At 43.6% G+C, this 19,750-nt stretch overlaps 1 protein-coding gene across 1 annotated transcript in view; it reads right to left on the bottom strand.

The window, feature by feature from the left end:
• MAP3K20 (mitogen-activated protein kinase kinase kinase 20) overlaps positions 1-19,750 on the bottom strand; it is a 91,454-nt gene that overhangs the window by 4,084 nt on the left and 67,620 nt on the right. The window contains exons 12-19 of the mRNA XM_019471885.1: positions 18,793-18,837; positions 17,834-17,864; positions 17,574-17,713; positions 16,319-16,381; positions 15,220-15,312; positions 3,938-4,054; positions 2,337-2,411; positions 1,145-1,295 (exon numbers count right to left, since the gene is read on the bottom strand). Of these exons, the coding sequence (XP_019327430.1) occupies positions 1,145-1,295; positions 2,337-2,411; positions 3,938-4,054; positions 15,220-15,312; positions 16,319-16,381; positions 17,574-17,713; positions 17,834-17,864; positions 18,793-18,837 (715 nt within the window). The remainder of the gene's footprint in view (positions 1-1,144; positions 1,296-2,336; positions 2,412-3,937; positions 4,055-15,219; positions 15,313-16,318; positions 16,382-17,573; positions 17,714-17,833; positions 17,865-18,792; positions 18,838-19,750) is intronic.

Genomic DNA, 19,750 nt, shown 5'->3' with positions numbered 1-19,750 from the left:
CAGTTTCTGAGGCTACAGCCTTCGTATGTGTGTGTCCCCTGCAAGAGTGCTGGCCAGAGCAAGAGCAATCTGCACCCACACATCTCTTCCAGGAGGTGCCCTGTATCCAAGCAGAACATCCATGCAAAGCTGCCTGTGTGCTGGGTGGCCAAGAGCAGGAGGAAAGAGCTGGCCGAAGCACTCCTGCTGAGTTTGGGTTGCAGGGAGAAAAAGCCAGGATAAAAGCTGCTGAAAGCACCGGCTCCCAAAATCCTCAAAGCAGCTGTGGAAAACTCCATTATTCCCAACAGATAGAGGGTAGAGATGTGTGAGACTGTCTCCTTTCCCAGCAAATGCCTTCCTGACATCCTGGTTGAGAAACACATCTTCACCCCAGGCCCTGCACACTTTGTGTGGATGCTATAAATCAGTCCAAATCCTTTTGCTATGCCAATACGCTTGGCTCCACAAAGCTGAGCACTCTCTTGTCTTGGTGAAGAGGGGCGGATTTGGAGGAGAAGGGCAGATTTGCCGGCTGATCCCGTGAACCAGCGTCCACAAGCAGACTTTGGAGAAAAGCAGGCCTGCCATCATGGAAAGGCTACTGCGGATGTGTACACTTATGCCAACAGAGAGGGGATGAAGCCTGGACCGTAGGCAGAAACACCTCTCCCAATGACCTGCTACACTGGAGGGGATCGAAAGGTTGACCCAAAGCCGACCCAAGGAAGGGGTTGAAAAAGTGTCAGGATTTAAGGCTGCTTACTACTGGAAGATGTGAAGCATTCAGGGTTTTGAAGCAGAAGGATCTGAGCTCTGTCTGCTGTTGATGTGCAACTGCAAGTGACTACAGTAGATGAAAGATTTGTAGCTAATCGCCATGGACTGCTTCCAGCATGTTTCCTAAAGGAGCATACAGGTCATCCCCCTTAAATCACATTGTGATATAGAAAGTGTTACTACCCAAAGTTTAGCCTTTAAGCTAAGTCAGACATGCCAGGGTGCCCCTGCATGCATCTACAAAGACACCACAAGGACCACAATGCCAATTGACGCTGCAAGATGTGCTCTGTTGTTGGAACAGAATAATGGCATTGACTTTTTGCTGTTCTCCCTGTATACGCCTTGCCCATGTCAGCAATAAAGTTTGCGTGTACTGACTTACTTGAGTCGGATCTGCTCCGTGAATTCCCCTCCGAGTTGGGGAGCGAGGTCTGTATCATGAGCTGTACTGTCTCGACTTCGTCCTGCGCTTTCACCTTGCTCCAGCAGATAGCTTGGATATGCCTGGTGCTTTTGGGAGCTCTAACATCACTCTGCTCAGGAAGGACACAACACGCATGAGGACATAATGCACATGAGGACGTAACAACACACAACCCACTAAGCTCTACTATGAGGGAACTTCCACTACTGCCTGGGCGGCAGCAGCATTTTCAATATAGAGTCTGTTTTGCAAAACCACTTAGCCAGTTCTTAAGTATTTTTAGACTCTAGATAATTTTGGCTGGTATTTTGTGATTATGCTAAAAATGTGGTAGTGACTAACTGTTTCAATTCATGTACCATGTGGAGGAAAGATCTGAAGGCCTTCCTCTACAAACACAAAAATATATTTTACTAGTTATATTAACGTGAGGGTCAAATGGGCAGTGCTTTCTGCTAAAAGAGGTAGGACTAAGCAGGTATCCTTGCAGGGGGACCCTCCACAAAACTTTCCTGGAGTATCAAGCTCTTCAATTTGCTGTTAAGGGCCTGTGACTCCTGTGAGAAACTTCAGGCTGAAAGAAAACTACTGTTCTTCACCTCTGAGACAGGCAAGCAAGGTCCAGGATTTCCCTGTATCTCCATCACTGCTTGAATCCTTGCTCAGGACAGAGCTGGAATCTCAATTATTAGCCTCCTTGTGATGCACAGCATCGGTCTTTATAAAAACACTTTTGTAAGTAACTGCAAACTCTTCTTACAAAGGCTAATTTCTATCAATCACATTAAATTGTCTTCCCGGGTTTTATTTTATATTATTTTACTCTTGCCCTTTCATTTCCTTTCTTCTCCTGTTGCTTCTCTGCTCCCCTAATTAGCACTTCATTGAAAAGGTAAAAAACAGTCTCGTCAAGTAATGTGAACAACACTGACCATTACACTTAAAAGCAAAATGAGTTTTTGTCCTTGAGAAAAAGAGCTGTCTCTGTAAACCTCATCCAGCTTTTGCTCTGAACTTTAGATTTTACAATTAATTATAAGCTGCTGAGACTTGATTATAGGATATAACAAAGCCAGGATGCTATTTCCACACCTCCCACATAGGTTTTATCTTGGACAAACAATTTTTTAATTTGTTTTTTAGAGCTTACCTCATATGTAACAACACATTCTACAGACTGGTGTTCTTCTATCCCTACAATCCATTTCTCCATCACAAATGGTGGCTGAAAAAAACATGGTGGGAGTTTTATAAGGTGCTCTTCATCTCCTGACTTGTTTCTGAAACACCCCAAAGATATTTTCAACATTTGTCTTTTTTCATCTGTTTCCATATTGTTAACATCAATACTTTTCTTAAAATCTTATGAAACAAAGCAATATATTTTGGAATTACTTACTTCCTTGTTTACAAAAGGAAACTGAGAAGAGATTTCTATAAATAACAGACAGTAGGTAAGACAACATGGAATGTTTTCATGGGGGCATAAACGTTCTTCATTTTTGTGCACGTACAGATTTTTTTCTGCTAGACTTACAGAGGCCAGCAAGAACAAATACTTAGAGATTCTCGGAGATATTCCCTGACAGATACAAAAAAATGTTGAAGTATGTGAAAAGTTAATGTTATTGTATCTAGTTATTAGTTTATTTAACTTTAAGCCTTTTTTTTTTAAGGAAAAAATTAAAATGTCCAAGATGAAAATTACACAGAAAACTATTTTGCAACAAAAAAACCCAAAAAACAAATAAGAAAAAATAATAATAATTTAAAAAATCACAAGTGTTGTTCCAGAAATGACTAACTATAAAAATAGTATTAGCGTGAATTAAATATGAGAATCCTTTTTGGCAAATACTCATATTTTCACATTTTCTTTAAAATTCTGACTGTTGAGAATCTGATTTTCAGTTTTTCCTTCAGAAAAAATAACCAAACGTTCCCTCAAAATTTTGCCCAAAAATTCACAGTTAAAAGCATTCAGGAGTTTGGGGGTTTTTTTAATCAGTGCACATTAGAGCAGCATCCTAATTGGTAATCAAGCTGTATATTTTTTCATTTAGAAATTTATTTTGTTAGCTATTATCAAGTGGAGCATATTAATAAAAACAAACAACTAAACAGCAAACAGAATGCCCTCTGCATTAACAAAGCTTCTGTCGCTTACGGTAAAAGCAGTCTAAATGCTGGCTGGTAAATATTTACAGGCAGGTTCTGAAATAAGGTAAAATGCCCAGTGACACTGAATTGCAGATACTCAGTGCTGTACTGTCTGTTGATGGGTTTCAGTCTTTGCAACCCATCGTTGCATGAAAGAGGGAGTTTTAGAACCATGTAAAAGTTCTAAAACCGTGTCAAAAAAAGAAAGAAAGAAAAAAAATACCCGACAAATCACATGAAGTTTCGAACTGGAACATTTAAATCACTTTCTTCTCTTGAAAAGGAAAGTAATTTTTTGAACATTCGTTCCTTTAAAAGGGGTAATAAATTCAGAGGATATAACATGGAATTAAAACAAGAAAATATAAATTAGTTCCTTCTCTTATTTTTCTATTGTTAACATTATTGTCAGCTTAAAAGAGAACGAAAATACCTAACTCCTATTATGATACAAACCTGTTTAAAATGTGCATTTTATTTAAAAGCTGTCAAGAGACTGAGCTTCTGCAAGCACAAAAGTCGACTGCTGTGGTATTTTAATGTCTTTGTTTGAGATCTGTGAATTCGTGAAAGCTTTAAGGCTGTAAATACCTTTGTCATCTTTAAAATCTCTACATCAGGTAGGTTAGTGTTGAATGTCACATCTTTTATGTAGGTTATTGCAATTTCATCCCCGTCCATCTCCATGTACATTTTCCATTTACAATCCTATGAATAATAAAAAACGAATGCTGGATTGTTAGAATACAAATAAAAAAAAAACAAAATGAAACAAAACCGAAAGCCAAAACAACCCAAAACCTAATCCTCAATATATGGGGGAAAAAAATAACCCAATGAGAAAGATAAGGAACATATACGTATTTGAGGATATGCATGTTTTCCAGTAAAAGTGTTGATAATGGAAAACCCTGAGGTTCTCTTCTTCGCTCTCCTCTTAGCTCACCCTGAGAGACAGTCGCCACGCTGACAGGTCTGGATGTCTTCAGAGGTGTGGATCCCCTGAAGGGCCCCAGGAGGACGGTGGCTTCACCCACCTGGACGGACAGCCCGTTCGAGCGGGCGGCGCAGGAGCTCTGCAACACCTGCGTGGCGGGGGGGGGGGAGGGGGGCCCGCCCGCGGGGGGGCCACAGCCAGTGCTGGCAGCCAGCCCCAAGGACACATCCTCCTGGTGAACCCGGGAACAAATGACCTGTGTCTGTGAAACAGACCGGAGTCCATGAAACACCGTTAAGACGGTCACTCAAATAATGGGCAAGAGGATGAGCTGGTTATTACAGCTCAATTATTTCAGATACTGAGTGCCCAGCTAGGCAGTGAGCATCCTCAACTTTTGCTCACCTCCAATTGCACTATTAATTACAAGCAAACTCAGCTTAGAAAATAATCATAGTGAGTCTAATAAACCAAAGCGATGAAAGGTACCCTTAAATAATCCCATGAGCTGAACACGGGGCCAACATCCAACACTTTTCACAGGTGTGAGCCTGCAGAAGCTGACGGCTCTGGCAGCATCTTGCAGCACATCCCACGTGGGCTGAGTGCGGGGATCAGGGTTCGTGCCTGTGGCCAGGGAGGCTCCCACTGGGGACCGGAGACTGCCTGTCCATGGTGCAAACCAGCCAACTTTTGCTGATGTGCCCAGCAGGTGCTTTGGGGATTAGATACTGTCCGGTGCACTGAGCTCCTCCAAAAATCAGTCCCCTGAGGGACAACAGGGCTGCAGTGAAGCAGAGTGTCTCCATCTCCGTGCAGGCAGGAGGGGATCTGCCCTTCACAGAGACAGGAGCTCCTGCAGACGTGCCAGGGGTTCAGGAGGGTCTGTGTCTGCCGCATGCTGCTGGCCGGGCAGGTGCGGTCTCAGCGTTTGCAGGATGCAGTCTTCTCAATTCTGCTCAGAAAATGCAAAAACTTTCAATGCGGACACAGATGGCCGCTTAGGGCCAAGGGCTTGCGTAAGCAGTTATTTGCACACACAAACGTACAGCAGCCTAAAAAGTATCCGTTCGCACATGCGATTATCTGCTAGTGTTTGCACGTGCATCTCTCATAAATGTAACGTAGGAGCTCAGCCCTCAGAAGTCTCAAAGCTTTCAATCAGGCATTGAATTGGCAATTCCAAGATAAAAGAAAACTGGAGTATAATCATTTCTGAACCGCAACAACAGATTATGCTTATGAAAGCATTTGGCCCTGTGTGTCCATCTGTCCCCATTGAAAGCTTCCGCGTTTTACGAGCAGGGTGGACGTGTGAGTTGGTTTTCGCATCGCCCCAGTGCGAGTCTGAGCAATGGGAACCGCGGTCCAGCAGTTGGGGCACCAGACCGAGACTCGGGGGCGCCAAGTTCAGTTTCCAGTTCTGCCATCGGCTTCCTGCGCAACCTGATAAGGCACCGAAGTTGCCCTGTGCCTGTTTCCTTATCGTGGACTGCATCTCTTTGCATGTCCTTTTTCTGTCCTGCTTTTTTGGGTTGTGAGCTAACCCAGGGTTACGCCTGTCTCTTCCCAGGTAGCTACAGCATGACGCACCAGCCCTGACGTCGGCTGAGGACTGTACATGCTATGTAACTGAACAGCAACAGTGAAGCGAGTTGTCTTTGACACCTCCTCGCCTCTCGAACTGTGCTCCTCTCCCTGCCCACACTATCCTTGTTGCCAGACTTTTTTGCAGGACTTCCTAAATGCATGCTACCTGGATTCCCTATTGCAGATCGAACCTGAGGTTAGAGACAAGATGCTTGATGACATTTGTAAGTTTTACAAAAACACCTGGGCCAAGGAAAGAACAAAACATTGACATAAAATACTATCCTCCAGTTAATTCAACGCATCTCCTGCCGTGAGACCAGTGCCAAGCACCTGAGAGCCAGAGCCGCACCTTGTGCCAGGGCTCCTGTGCCTTCACGACTCAGGATTTTGTGCTGTTCACTCACATCTCCCTACAGACAAGATCTAACAAACATGAGCTCATTTTAATAAACAACATAAATCAAACAACCATCTCTAAAGAAAAGGCTGACAAGCTGTCTAAATCCAGGGTCTGGCAGGCGGTGGGCACCTGCCAGTGCCCGGCCACTCGCCGGATCTGCCGCACACGCAGGAGCCCTCTCTGTGCGGTAACAAATCAGGCTGCCCCACGCAGCTGTGGATGCACGAGCCCTGCACAAACACCGCCTTCCCCGGCTCCAAACTGCAGCTTCAAAGAAAGACAGACACTCTCCCGTCCTCCAAATCCAGCCCCCAAACCTTCGGTCCTCCTTGGAGTCCTCTCCAGCCACACTGCGCAGATACGAAAAGGGCAAATTACTACACTAAGCATACCCTCTCAGGTCACTCAAAAATACGTGTCTTGTTTTATTTGGAAAGGTTTTCATTTTGCGTTATTGTAAAACCATCAGTGGAAAGGGGAAAGAGAGAAAGAGAGAGAGAAAGACAGCAAAATAGAGGAGAGAAACGAAAGGAGAGGCTGGGAGAAAAAGAGAAAAGATAGAAAAGACAGAAAGAAAGAGAGAAGGAAGGAAGGAAAAGGAAGGAGAAAAGACAGCAGCTAGGTGACTTTTGAATCGAGGCACTTGGGAAATATCTAAGTAGGCGGCTACTTGTCTTACAAACTTGGTAACCATTTTGTTCAACCACACAGTAAATAATGCGAGATTTGTGTGCTGCAGAAAGGGACATATTCCCTGTTTTCCAGTCGAGTTCTAGGTTCTTATTTAGCAATGAATAGGAGAGAGATGCTCAGCCACTTAAGCAAAAATTTGGCTAGAATAACCAAGTATATACGTATTTCAATTCTTTGATGAATTGGAGCCATAAGACTTCTTGGATCGAGACTACATTTAGTGCCAGACGTATGTGGGAAAATAATTTGGAAATGGCTTGTTCAAAATGTCTGGTTGATAAATATACTTACACAAGTCCTTCAAAGAGATTTCCCTGGACATCTTGTAATTCAAGCATTAAAATACCTCCCAATATTTACCTGCTCGATTTTGATTTAAATAAAGCATTTCAGCTTTTTGTTTTAAAAAAAAAAAAAATCTCGTTTCAGAACTGAGAGGCACAACCAGCAAAACTTTGTGTGCAAAACATTTCCAAATAACACTTTGACAAAGCCAATAAATCAGCAGCCTCTGCAAATGATTGTAGAAAAGAAAAGCAAATCACACATGTATTTTGAGCCACTTCTCAGCTTTGAAACAGAAAATAAGAACACTTTAAAAATTAAGTCTCCAGCTTACTGTGGTGACAATACTCCTTTAACCCCATATGCACTAACGTCTGCAACAAAAACCGAAAGGGAAATGAAAAAGATCAGGCACAGGCTTTAAACAACAAACATGTCCCTGCAACAACAGCATAAAACCCTTGCTGGGGAGACACCTCATTTTTCAAGGAGGCCCAAATCCGGGATTCGTTTTAAAATCCGTGGTTGCAATAAACCTTTTTTTTTTTTCCCAAGATTGAAGAAAAAATGGAAATGGCATTGTAGCAGGCAACTGGATATTAGAAGAAAAGTAAGATGTAACGCAAGATGAAACAAATATGAAAAAAATGTTGGTCATGCTGGTACTAAAAGTAGTAGCATGTAGATGATTTAGGTCCCCAGAAGCTCCTTTACATTCTTAGCTATTATCTATCTCAGCTGCTGAAACCTGCTGTTTTAAAGGCATTAGAGTTGAACATCTAGTGACAGCACTTGGGTTATTTATCATTATGTATCACCGTGCTACACTATATTTTATTATTCTGGATTTAAAGGAAGATAACACAATTATGGTTAATTTGCTTCTCTTCTTTATATATATAGTGTCATGACCCACCACGGCTTTGTCCCATGAGATATTTTTAACCAAAAAGAAATCCACAAGAAACTCTCCCTAAAAATTCCATTAATAACCTCTTGTAGCGTGTATAGGTTGCAGGGTCTGGAACTAAGAATGTTTTAATCTCTTCAGCAAAACAATGTCTCATAATGATGTACAGGACTATTGCTGCACTGATGAAGAATCATACATAATTCAGCACCTTTCACTTGGCACCACTGTGATATCCTCATTAGCAGTGGCTCACAGTGGCTGTCAGATGGTGTCCATGCGAATGCAGGCATTATATTGTCTTTGAGATGTGCAGCTGCTTCCATGACACTGCCAGTATATAAAAACATGACGCCAGTTTGTTTTATTTAGTGCTAAACCTTCCAGTTTGTAAAAACAAGGCTGACACAGAGCCTGACATGAGGCAGTGAAAATAATTAGCTCTCATTTTCTCAGCCTCCTATTTCCTTCTCCCCGCTGTGTTCTCTTTCCACTAAACCACCACATGTCAGTCGAAATGGGAGGCAATTAGTGGGCTCATTTCAGTCCCCACAACTGTGCTGAAAAGAAAGTATTTATGATGGCACAATGAACAGCTGAAAGATTAAATAACATTTGCCTTTTGAAAAGAAAATGACTTCTAGCTAAATGGGCAATTTTTGATTATTCTCAAACAAGCTTAGAGTAGTTGGTTTTTAAAATACAAGAAAGGAAAATGAGTCATTTTTAGGTGAAAGAATCAAATAAAACTTGACACAGTAATGCAAATAACTGATGTTTTATTGCAAAATATGTAAATGTGTTATACCCTTAACAATAGCTGGTGTCTCAGGTCAGGGCAGGCTGTTGCCAGCCAGGCTCCAGCGAGAGAAGGTGGCTCCACCGCCGGTTTTGTTTCAGCTGTGCAGGCAGAAAAAAACAGGGGCGGAGGGGAGGAGGCTGTGCCCAGCCGGGCCCGAGGGAGAGAGGGTGCCCCCCCCGCCGGTTTTGTTTCAGCTGTGCAGGCAGAAAAAAACAGGGGCGGAGGGGAGGCCTTCCGAGAGAGATGGTCTTAAAACGTACAGAAACAAAGCAAGCAAAAGATATATTTATGTTATCAGTTGCCTGGGTGCCTCCTCCGAAAGCCGGAGCCCTTACTCCTCTGTGAGGCAATAGGCACTGGCTGGCTGGAGCTTCGCCTGGAGAAGCACGAGGCCTTTTTAACACCTACGCAGACTACCCGGCCATACCAAAAATATCCATCCCCTGACAGTGCCTTTCTTTAACATCCAGCGCTGTGAAGCTCTGTGCCGCCACAGAGGGGAACATAATGGTAAATACCAGGTGCCGCTACAGGCTGGGGGCTGGTGCCCCAAGAAGAGCGGGTTGCAGCAGCTGAGACGGAGAGCTCTGCGATAACAGCGGTCCCGAGCCCTGCCGTAGCGCTTACCAAAAGCTGCCCTTGCCATGTGATCAGAAGCAAATGGGGATTGCTGCGGTCGCAGGCATCATCATCCACACGAGCAGCCTGCTTGCGACAGCGGGATTGTAAAGGTGGAAGCATGAAAAACACGAGTCCCTTCCCTGAGGGCTGCGTGGGTGCCCTCCCGTGCTGTCTGAGCCAGCCCTGTCCTCCAGTGGCATTTCCCGTGGACCGTTCGTGGGGACAATGCGCTGGAGCCATGCAGGCACCACGTCCCCACCAACAGTGGGGCAGCGTGCGGAGGCTACAGCTCACACACGGGGGCTTGCAGCCACGCGGGACATCAGCCGCGGGGACAAGGGCGCGCAGGAGCTCGGGAAAGGCATGGCAGGGCCGCTGGACATGTCCTGTGCATGCCGGGGACAGAGGCTCCTCTTCCAGGCTTTTGTCTGGAGAGGACATGTGCCAAGCCTACAGACCACTGGGAACCTGTCTGTGCTTCTGCAGACGTATCTGTGACCGAGGCTGTACACGTGAGAGACAACGTGTGGAAGGCAGCAAGTTAATTCAGAGTGGCCAAGGTATAAAAATAAGCTTGAGATTAAGAAGTCTAGAAAGTCAAGTGAGCAAATTACCTAGCTGAAAAGTCTATATGCCTCTTCAGGATTACGGAATCATTTCTGATGGGAATCTCTGGCTCAGCACTGCCTACACAAGGTGTAGGCTTGAGTTTGACCTCAGTTACACATGGATGCTACAGCTGGAGCAATCTCAGTGGAGGTGATGGAGTTATACCAGCTCCACCTCATGTAAAAACAATACATGGTCCAGAAAAGCCTCTTTGAAAGAAAATACAAGGAGCTCAGATCACCTGCACTAAACTTCTAACACCCTACCACTGATACACCTCCTTGGCGGACTACGTTAACCAGTTCCTAATGGTGTATATTTAAATGTGGCTGTGGTTTTATTTTACAGCTTAAGTAATTTTTTTTTTTCCTTCACAAAATATTTACCCCCTTACTGACTACTTATTAGAATAGGAGCAAATCTGTGAAAACGGCACACAAACACAGCTACTTACTTGAGATGTAATTAAAGAGAGAGGCTTTAGAAGATGAGGTTTTGAAATAAGGTTAAATAACCCCACGTTAGAAAGTCAAGGTACTTGCAAGTATCTTGCACAGGAAGGCTCAGATAAAACCAATTCCTCTGCCAGCTTTACTTACTGAAGTGGGTTAAAATACCTACAGAGCATGGGGAATATGTACGACTGAAAAACTACAAAACTGGAATTTTAAATTTTAGACCTCGGCCCTTGCTTTATTTTTTTTGCCACATTTGTAATGTGAGGAGTACCTTACACGGCAAATTAAACTGGTGATGTTATATCACGTCTGTCTGAACTAGGAATTATTTTTAAGAAAGTAAAGGTTTTATGAGTGTTGATGTAGTGGGAGGGTATAGAGGAAGAAGCAGCAGAAACGGTCTCAAGTACTTGTGAAACTGCATTCCAGTTACAACAACTATTTCAGTACTGTTTTGTCTAGTACTGCCTGCATTTTGCCAGCCCGGGTTTCTCCGCATGAAGAGTTGGTCACAATGTCTCTCTAAAGGTACCTTAATATTATATTCACTTTTGCACTACACATTTAAATAATAGCATTAAAATATATCCCAGTTTGGATATTCAAGGCTAGAAAATAGTTCACACAGTTAGCAGATGGTTTTGAAGAGGCTCTGCTCCTTACCTTGTCAAATGGAGGGAGAGGTAACTGGGGAAAAATAAGGCAAAATGGTGAGCCAACTTCAAGGCTTTGTGTTTGGATGTAGGTCAGATTGTGCCATGCTCGGTAAAAAATGAAAACATTCAAAGGCATGGTGAAATCTGCCCTTTTGAGGACCAAAACTAAAGAATGTATCAACAGGAGACAAAAAGACTGTGAACCATCCTTCTTAAGGAGTTGGGTGATTCATCAGTGCAGAGCCGACACAGCTCAGACACCTTTCCCTGATTGGGAAATTTTAATGAGCCACCTAGGAGGAGAAAGCCATTGAAAAGTCCCTCTGCAGTTCTGCGAATCAGCTCAAGCCACAATTGCCAGGGTTTGTTCTTTTACCCTCTTTGGTATCTTGGAGTTAATTGGTGTGTCCCCCCCTTTTTTTTTTTTAATTTGTGGAAAAAATTCATATAAAATGTCTAACTCTATCACCTTTCAGCTCAGTGGGAACTGTGTACAGAAAGGTCATTAAAAGGAAGTGAATGGAAGTAACCACATAACTCGAACTACAAGTTGGAAAAGAAATCTCTAAAAACCAGGTTAGCTTTGCAGCGCTCACTCCTGATGCATTCGGAGAGCACAAAGGTCAACTGAGCTTTCATCACCTCCAAAGATGCTGCTAAAAAGGGAAGGAAACTGTAATGAAATGACTGCATCTGTCAGCTGGTCAAAACCAACATAATCCCACTAGAAGATGCAGTTTAAATTAGGTAACAAATCTGAGGCTGGTAAAGTTGCGTACTGGGAAGCCAATGTTTCATTCAGTGCACAGACAAGGCTGAACATTCAAATGCCATCCTGAAGTATATTCATCAGGATCCTTGCTAAAAGGTACTGCCATTCCTAAGGCCCTTAAGTTTCTGCCTGCTTATGGAGAAGGTGCACTGGCTGTGCTGATGGGGCTCAGTGCAGTGCCAGGGAGGGGACACCTGTGCCCCGAGGAACCATCTTCACACCTGAGACGGTGCTGTGCTCTGACCAGGCAAACGCATCTGAATTAACCTGCACCCCTCAAATGGTTTGTGGGTCCTGGACCAGCTCATCCAGCACTTTTATGTCCTGTGGCATTGTGGTATGTCACGCTGCATGTCGAGGCTGCGCCCACACCAGAGCTTTAGTTCGGATCAGGAGCGTGTTTTTGTCCCATGTGTCTGTCCTGTCCCATGCTTTGGCGGAGCCACCTCCGAGCACATGGACAGGCTTGCTTCCAGGTGCAACTACACCAGAAGATGCACTACAATAACCAATGGGAACTCAGCCCAGGAGACCAGTGCAGAGCCAGCCTGAGGTAAAACCTCCCAGCGTGACCTGTTCCCTCTGTTCTCTACACAGAGCCCTTCCTGCTGCGCTGCATCAGCTCCCAGCTGAGCCTAGTAACCTCCCTTGATGTACACAGGTCTAGCAGTCTACACATCACCTGGGGAGCACACGTTCTCAACTCGTAACCCAGATTTGAGCTTATTGCCTCTTTTTTCTCATGGCTAAAACAGGAGAAAAGCTTCTTAGCTAGGCAGCTGGTTATAGGGACTGATTAGGGTAAAGTTCCTTTGAGAAATTTATTTTTAAACTGATGTAGGACAGCTTTTTAGCTATAAAGATGGTGGAAGGTACGATCCCAAGTGCTTCTGCTGGCCCAGTTTTACAGGAAGAGGCATCACTCTTTTACAAAAATGGGACAGTAAAAGAAGTTTAAACCCTTCGATCCTGGTTTACCCAGTATCTCCAATTCATTTTGGAACAAATCTGGATGGCAGCAGTAGTTGGCTTAAAGCAGCCTCTAGGGGAGCTAGAAGATTGTATCCAGGGATTTTCAAAGAAGCAAGCTAGCCAAATTTTCTATACTGTATGTACCACACCAGTCTTTGTTAGCGTTATGTTTAATGCAAATTACCTTGCTCACGCTGGCCCTAGCATCCTCCCCGAAAACTCCGTCAATCTACTCCTTCCAGTCCACTTTTTAAAACTGGCTTAGCTGCAACATCTTTAAAGGCAGGTATGAGTTAATAAGCAGATCTCGGACAGAAGTTTCCAGCCCAGACAAACTCAGGTGACAAATTGCACATTCCCTGGAACGGCACCAGGGACACAGGCGCTGCGGCGGGGAGGATGCCAGGGCAGGCATGGCTGGCACACGCCCTCAGCTGCGGAGGGAATGGCTTCCTTAGGAAGGGGCCTGACAGCACACAGAGCAGAGAGGACCAATTAGGAGGTCATGGGGAAGGCAGGACCAAAAAAAAAAGGGTTCTCAGCTGGCATATCAGAAACCTGCAAAGGTTATGCCGGCACTACGCAGGCCCGTTGAACTAGCCCTGTCCGCTGGAAACAATCCAGCTTCTATCCTGTAGGCTTTGGCACACTGTCTCATTTGCAAATTTTACCGTCACGGCTAAAATACCTACTTGTCCTCAAACTTAGTAGGCGTTAATGCAACCTGAATTTCTCTCCAACGCTCAGAGGTCTATTCACTCCTTCTCTTGCTCCTTCCTGGGGGAGGCTGCCCACCTCCCTGCACTACAGCTCACAATCCCTATTGGAAATGGAAGCAGGATATGAGCTATTTCATGGACTTTCAGTTCCTTGTAGAGTTGCACACAGGAGAGAAAGATGCACACCTACAAAAAAGCAGCTGTACAGCATCATACGCTACATGCATTCAAGAACACGGAGACAGTCTAAGTAATTCACATAGTGATAAAGAAGATTTTCATAGGAAAAAAAGTGCTTATGATAAAAGAAAAAAAACAAAAAAGGAAATCTCCAGACAAAAAGCAAAAAGCTTTTTCAAATGGATGAAATGATTTCAGTACGAGTCCAAGTTCCTACTAAGTACAAACCTAAATGCTTTCTCTGCAAGCAGCACCAAGTACAGAAATCAAGAGACTTCTGCAAACAATATGCCCTGAAAGCAAAGCAGCCAGATAACACAAGATGAAAGTCAGCCACCCACAAGTTTAGGGTGGACACACAATGCAGATTTGTCAAATACAAAAGGAAACAAATCCCGCTGTCACAACCCCTGACTTTAACTCAGAAATGCTTTGCACACCATTTCCACGTAGATTATTAATTCTAAAACCCTTGAACTCAGAGTCCATGGCAGGCTGGATAAAGAAAACAAAAAGCATGGGACAAACCTCACTCTCGAGAAAAGACAACATGGTGGAAATGCTTTGCTGGAACATCTGGAGTCATCAACATTCCCGTTACACAGGGCGTAACGAGAGATCCTTGAACCAGCTCGGTTTGGAGCTCAGGTTTGATTAGGATGGGGCATGCTGGTAATTGCCTTTTACCGGCCCCTGCACAGTAGTTTTGCCATCTGCAATGTGCTGCACCTACCCCTCCCTCCTTCCCCAGTACCATGAGTGAACATAGTCACCACCAGGACCAGTCCCGTCCTCCCCAGCCATCAGCCATGCACACCACGTATTTTCCAAACTCCTCTTGGTTGCATAAAAAGACAACACCTTTCTGCCAAGGCAAAAGTAATAGTCTGTCCACTAACATCAGGTGTACGGCACTGCTCAACTGCGAATGGGGTTTTTTGCATAAATGGATTGTTATTTCACACTCCTTGGGATAAAAGGAACAAAGCGAAAGCCCGAATTACAAAAATTATGGTTAAAAAAATTGTTCACGAGGAAACAAAAGCTTTAAGTCAAAGCTTTCTGTGCCACTCTTTTCTTCCTTGCCTGCTCTGGGGTGCGGTTCCCCATCACCGATGCAGCCCCATTTGCCACGTTGACATTTGGTCAGCACTTTCCAAAACAAGAGGATTCTCACAGCAAATTATCTTTTCGTGTCCAGAAGATACTGGACCCTCCGGGTAGTGACTGTTAACCAAACCAACCGATCTAGCGCTCCCAGCTTACCTTTGGACCATTTCCCGGCTTCAAGTGATAACCAAAAACGAGTTCAAGATTCACCACTTTCTCTATGTTTTCTTCGGCTCCACCTGCAGAATCCTGCCAAAAAAAGGCAAGGTGAGACTTCACATCTACCACAACCCCCTGGGAGACAGGAGCAAGGCCTTTGGTGGCAGAAAGCATTTGCCTTCCAGATGCTACAATTCTGGCAGGCAGCAGGAAGGAGCCATCACTCTGCCCCTATCACGCCGCTCCAAGAAGGGCCAGGGCTTCTGCATGGGTTTACGGCACGTAGTGGACGGCACCTGGGAGACGCTGCGCAATTTCTGCTCCTGGCCAAGCCGCTCCGGAGCAGCACGGTGCCACTGCGAGCATCGTGGCAGCCACTGCCGTTGGAATTGCAGGCAGCACAGCTTGGCGGCGAAGCCCCGACTTTCATTTTCCCCTTCGAGGAACAGAGTTTCACTGTATGTAAATTCTCCTTTAAGTGGATTTCACTCTATAGCTGTGCAATAAGTTATGACTAAAAAAGCTACTTCAGGGTCTAGAATTGCTTGATTAGCTCACCAAATTAAATCGGGCAAATATCTGCTCTGGCAACCACGAAGTTCCCAAACACTCTCTCCCTTTTGCATGGCTCTTGTTACTGATGTCAGAAAACCAACGGGTTAATACAAGGGTGACCAGACATTATAAATCATCCTTTTCTCCTGTAACATTAACAAACTGAGGAGTGATGGGCTCATGCTGGGCCACGGGTCTGCCGTTCTTCGGTGGTGAGCAGTCGGTGGCACCAGTTTGGAGGAATGGCTCTTAAGGGTAATTTCTGATTAATGACAGCAAAGGAATCGCAACCAGTAGTCTTTTAATTTAATACTACCAGTTCCACGATAAAATCTTAGCGCCTCCTTGAAAACAACTTTTATTATCCTATTACTTGTTCTGATGTGACCCATCACCGCTGTTGACCCTCTGCATTTGTCACAACCCTTTGCAGGAACTGCTGCTTCGCCCACCCACGAATGGTAGGAAAGTTGAGACACGAGAACAGTAAAATATTCATACCAACATGAGAAGCACTTCTTACATAAACAATGAGACTTGCCTTAATTAATGGTGGAAAATGAAACAGATTTAGGTAGTCGTGGGTTAACTTCTCAATAGCAGTCTAGAAAAAAAATAATCAACACAATCAGGTGAGAGTTATTCAGTATCTCATACTGCAAATACCAGCATGAAAAACAGCACAACTCCGTGTGCACTGTGTTTTCCATTGTGGATACATTAGGGCATGTGAGAAGAGTTTAAAATACAGCCCTGTTCTGGAAACTGTTGTGGTAGATCGGCCCCATTTCGCATTCAGAATCAGATCTGCTTAATCAGAGAAAGAGATGTTTGGGGGTTGCTTTGGTTGTTTTTATTTACGCTCAATCAACCCAGGAAGCTGAAATCTTTCATTTTGGGCGTTATTGACTTTATTAAGTTTCAATAATTTTCCCTGTAGGAAATATAGATTAAATATATCGGTAATGCTGTGTGGCATGGAAAAAATGGCTGATGAGCAAAAGGGGAATAAATCTGTGTGACTTATGAAGCCAAATTTGCAGGACTAGTAATTAGGATATAAGTATCTCTTTACTAGTAAATTGTGGTATAAAATCATTGAGACCCAACAGAATTATAGATGCTGCTTTTAGAGTAATCCTTTTCCAAAGCTGACTGCCAGGAAACTGAACTCTCTCCTGTGGCTACAGTATTAATACTATTACTGCTGTCATGATCACGTTTTCCAGACCATGATTTTCTTAACTCATTACAAACATTAGATATTTAAAATACCGTGAAACAAAGCTTTAAGAGCAAAGCAACCTGGCTGTCAACCAGCTTTAAAGTTGTCTAACGGAGTTTTGTTAGTCAAAGTATGTTTTAAACTATAGATGAGATGTGAAAGTTGAGAAATTCAGAGATTTCAGTTCAAATGACTGTTTCATTATCTGCTCCTCCCTCAGCTAAAGAGAAACCTTCGGGAAGAACTCTCTCTGAAGATATCCAAAGCTTTCTGCTGGGAGACTGGCTCTCCTAGGCAAATCTTTAGCAGTACTGACAGTCTCCAGCCCACAAGAAAACCAAGAACTGCAGAGGAGTATAAAGACCACAGCACATTTTCATGCCTTACAAAATGCTCAGGTTGCTTTGGGTTCTAGATCCATTTGAACCTGTAACTCTAGGGCTTTTTATACCAAATATGTTCTCTATTTAGCGTTATAACTTTTTTTGTTGTTAATACTACTGAAAACCCATGGACTCCTTAATATTCATACTATAACCTATTGCAACATTCAACATAAGCTGTTAAATACCTTTAAATGGATGATGTGTCCTCTGGAAACAATTCCCATGTCCTTTAAATCCTCTTCTTCTAGAAGAAGCAATCGTTTCCCAGTGATATGATGTTCCTTAAACAAGCTAGCATATACACTCATTTCACCAGAAGCATCGCCTTAAGATAAGAGAGGTTATTCAGAAATCCATAGGGTGCTTTATTGGAGGGAGAAAAAGATAAGCAAATGTATATATATGCATAAATGTGAATACGAAGGTACATACGAATAGCTTTTACCTTTTCTAGTAAGTTGTTGCATCCAGAAAAACTGCAAAAAAGAAGAATCAGTCTTGAAGTTCACATTAGCAAAATTTTATATTACAGTTATTTGAAGTACACAAGTAATCATTCTTTTTTAAAACAAAATTTAATAATATTTCTAACTTTGGGTTAAAGGACTCAAGATTCACCAATGCAAGTGATTACTTTTATTTAGCTTTTTAAAACTGCCTTCTATTTTGCAGCCACCTTCCTCAGTTTATCATTATGAACAACAACAGAAATGAGCGAAGCAGAAGTTTATGCTAAAAGGGCTGAAGTCAAGGAGCCAGGGCTATTAGAGCTTTTGCACTGGCTTTCCAGACAATCCTTCAGTAAACATTAGCTAAACAACCCCATGATGCACAACACACAAGGAGGGTGCTAGATGGGACATTAAAATCACTGTGACGCATCACTATGCTAGAGATAAATTTGACGTTTTTTTCTTAGCCTTTTAACTGAATAAAAAGGTAAAAAAGACTCAATGCCATTATTGTATATGAAAGAGAGATCCCACACCCCTTAAAAACCCCTTAACTTTCTTTCAGTTAATTGCCATCCTGGTGGCACGCAGTAGGATGAAACCTTTGAACCCGTTTTGTCCTGTCCAGGACAGGTCTTGCTTAGATGGGTCTCGCGGCACTTCCACATTCCTTAAATGATCACTCAGGAATGCCCTCCTGGCTGCTGACAGCTCCCAGCACAAATTATTTTCTGGACATTGGAGAATGTGGCTGTTTTATGAAGGTCGTTCGAGTCCTTAATTTACTCACAGTTATTGTAAAGCCTTTCTGGGACACAAGTTTCACCAAACAAATAGCAGTAAAATCTCACCTAGATGTTCTGATCCAGCTTTCCCCTCCCTCTGTACCCACTGTAATTTGTTAGAGAGCTCCAGCAGCGCAACGCTGGCTACATTAACACAAAATACTCACCACATCTTCTTCGGTCCATGCACAAATATCAAAGGAGGGCAGCAACTGTGTGAGAGATATTAATTGAAAAGAAAACTGTCTGACCATTTTTCTCCCCTCCACCCAAATTTTACTCTGGTGGCCAATTTTATTCGGTTCCTTTTCCCCTGCAAAGGGCAGGATTTTAGGCTGTGACTCTCATACCGACATACTAAACCCTTGGATTCACACTGACCACGGGCTGGCTCCAACAGCATGGTGGCAGTGCTAAATCGATCCCATCACTTTATGTAGATAAAATTATCAGCAGATCTCTGATAGAAACAATTTAGGAAGCAAAAGTAAACCATCCAATGGCAAGGGACTCTCTAGCTGCCTCTCCTCTCGGCTCTGACTATGGGAAGGCTTTTGCTTTTGCTATGGCGTTGGTAGCACCTGATTTCTGCAATGAAAATAACGCTGTGATTACGACTCTCTCCCAAATGATGGGTATTTTCTGCAAAAGGAAGGAAAACTGTCACTAGACAGCAGTGAAAGCAGAATCTGGAGTCGGGCCACTGTGGCTAGTCTTCCTGTACAGACAAGTCTCTTTTGGTTTCTGCCAACGCTTCGTAACTGCTCCCCTGAGGCTGGGGGAGTGCAGCAATTCCCAGCCTCCTCCAGTGCTGCAGCCCGCGTGGGGCACACTTTGTTGTATGCAAGATGGTGTTAGCTCTTGAAGCACAAGGAAACAACGGAGGATGCACAGAAGAATGGCTGCGTTAAGGGAAATTCTGGGATGATACGAAAACTGATACAGGAGAAGATGTCACTGTAATACTGATTGCCATTTTACCTATTCAAGCATATGGTATCCCAAGCTTCACCTTCTTGGCACTTTCATCCAGCTAAAGGGTTAACATTAATTGGTATGTATGTATTTGGATTGACAGTGTCTCCCAAAGGCTCAGTACCATGATGTAGTTGCAAACTTATTTGA

This window comes from Aptenodytes forsteri, unplaced genomic scaffold, assembly GCF_000699145.1.
Source record: "Aptenodytes forsteri isolate BGI_AS27 unplaced genomic scaffold, ASM69914v1 Scaffold257, whole genome shotgun sequence".
Classification (NCBI taxonomy): Eukaryota; Metazoa; Chordata; class Aves; order Sphenisciformes; family Spheniscidae; genus Aptenodytes; species Aptenodytes forsteri.
This window is presented reverse-complemented; position numbering and strand designations above follow the sequence as displayed.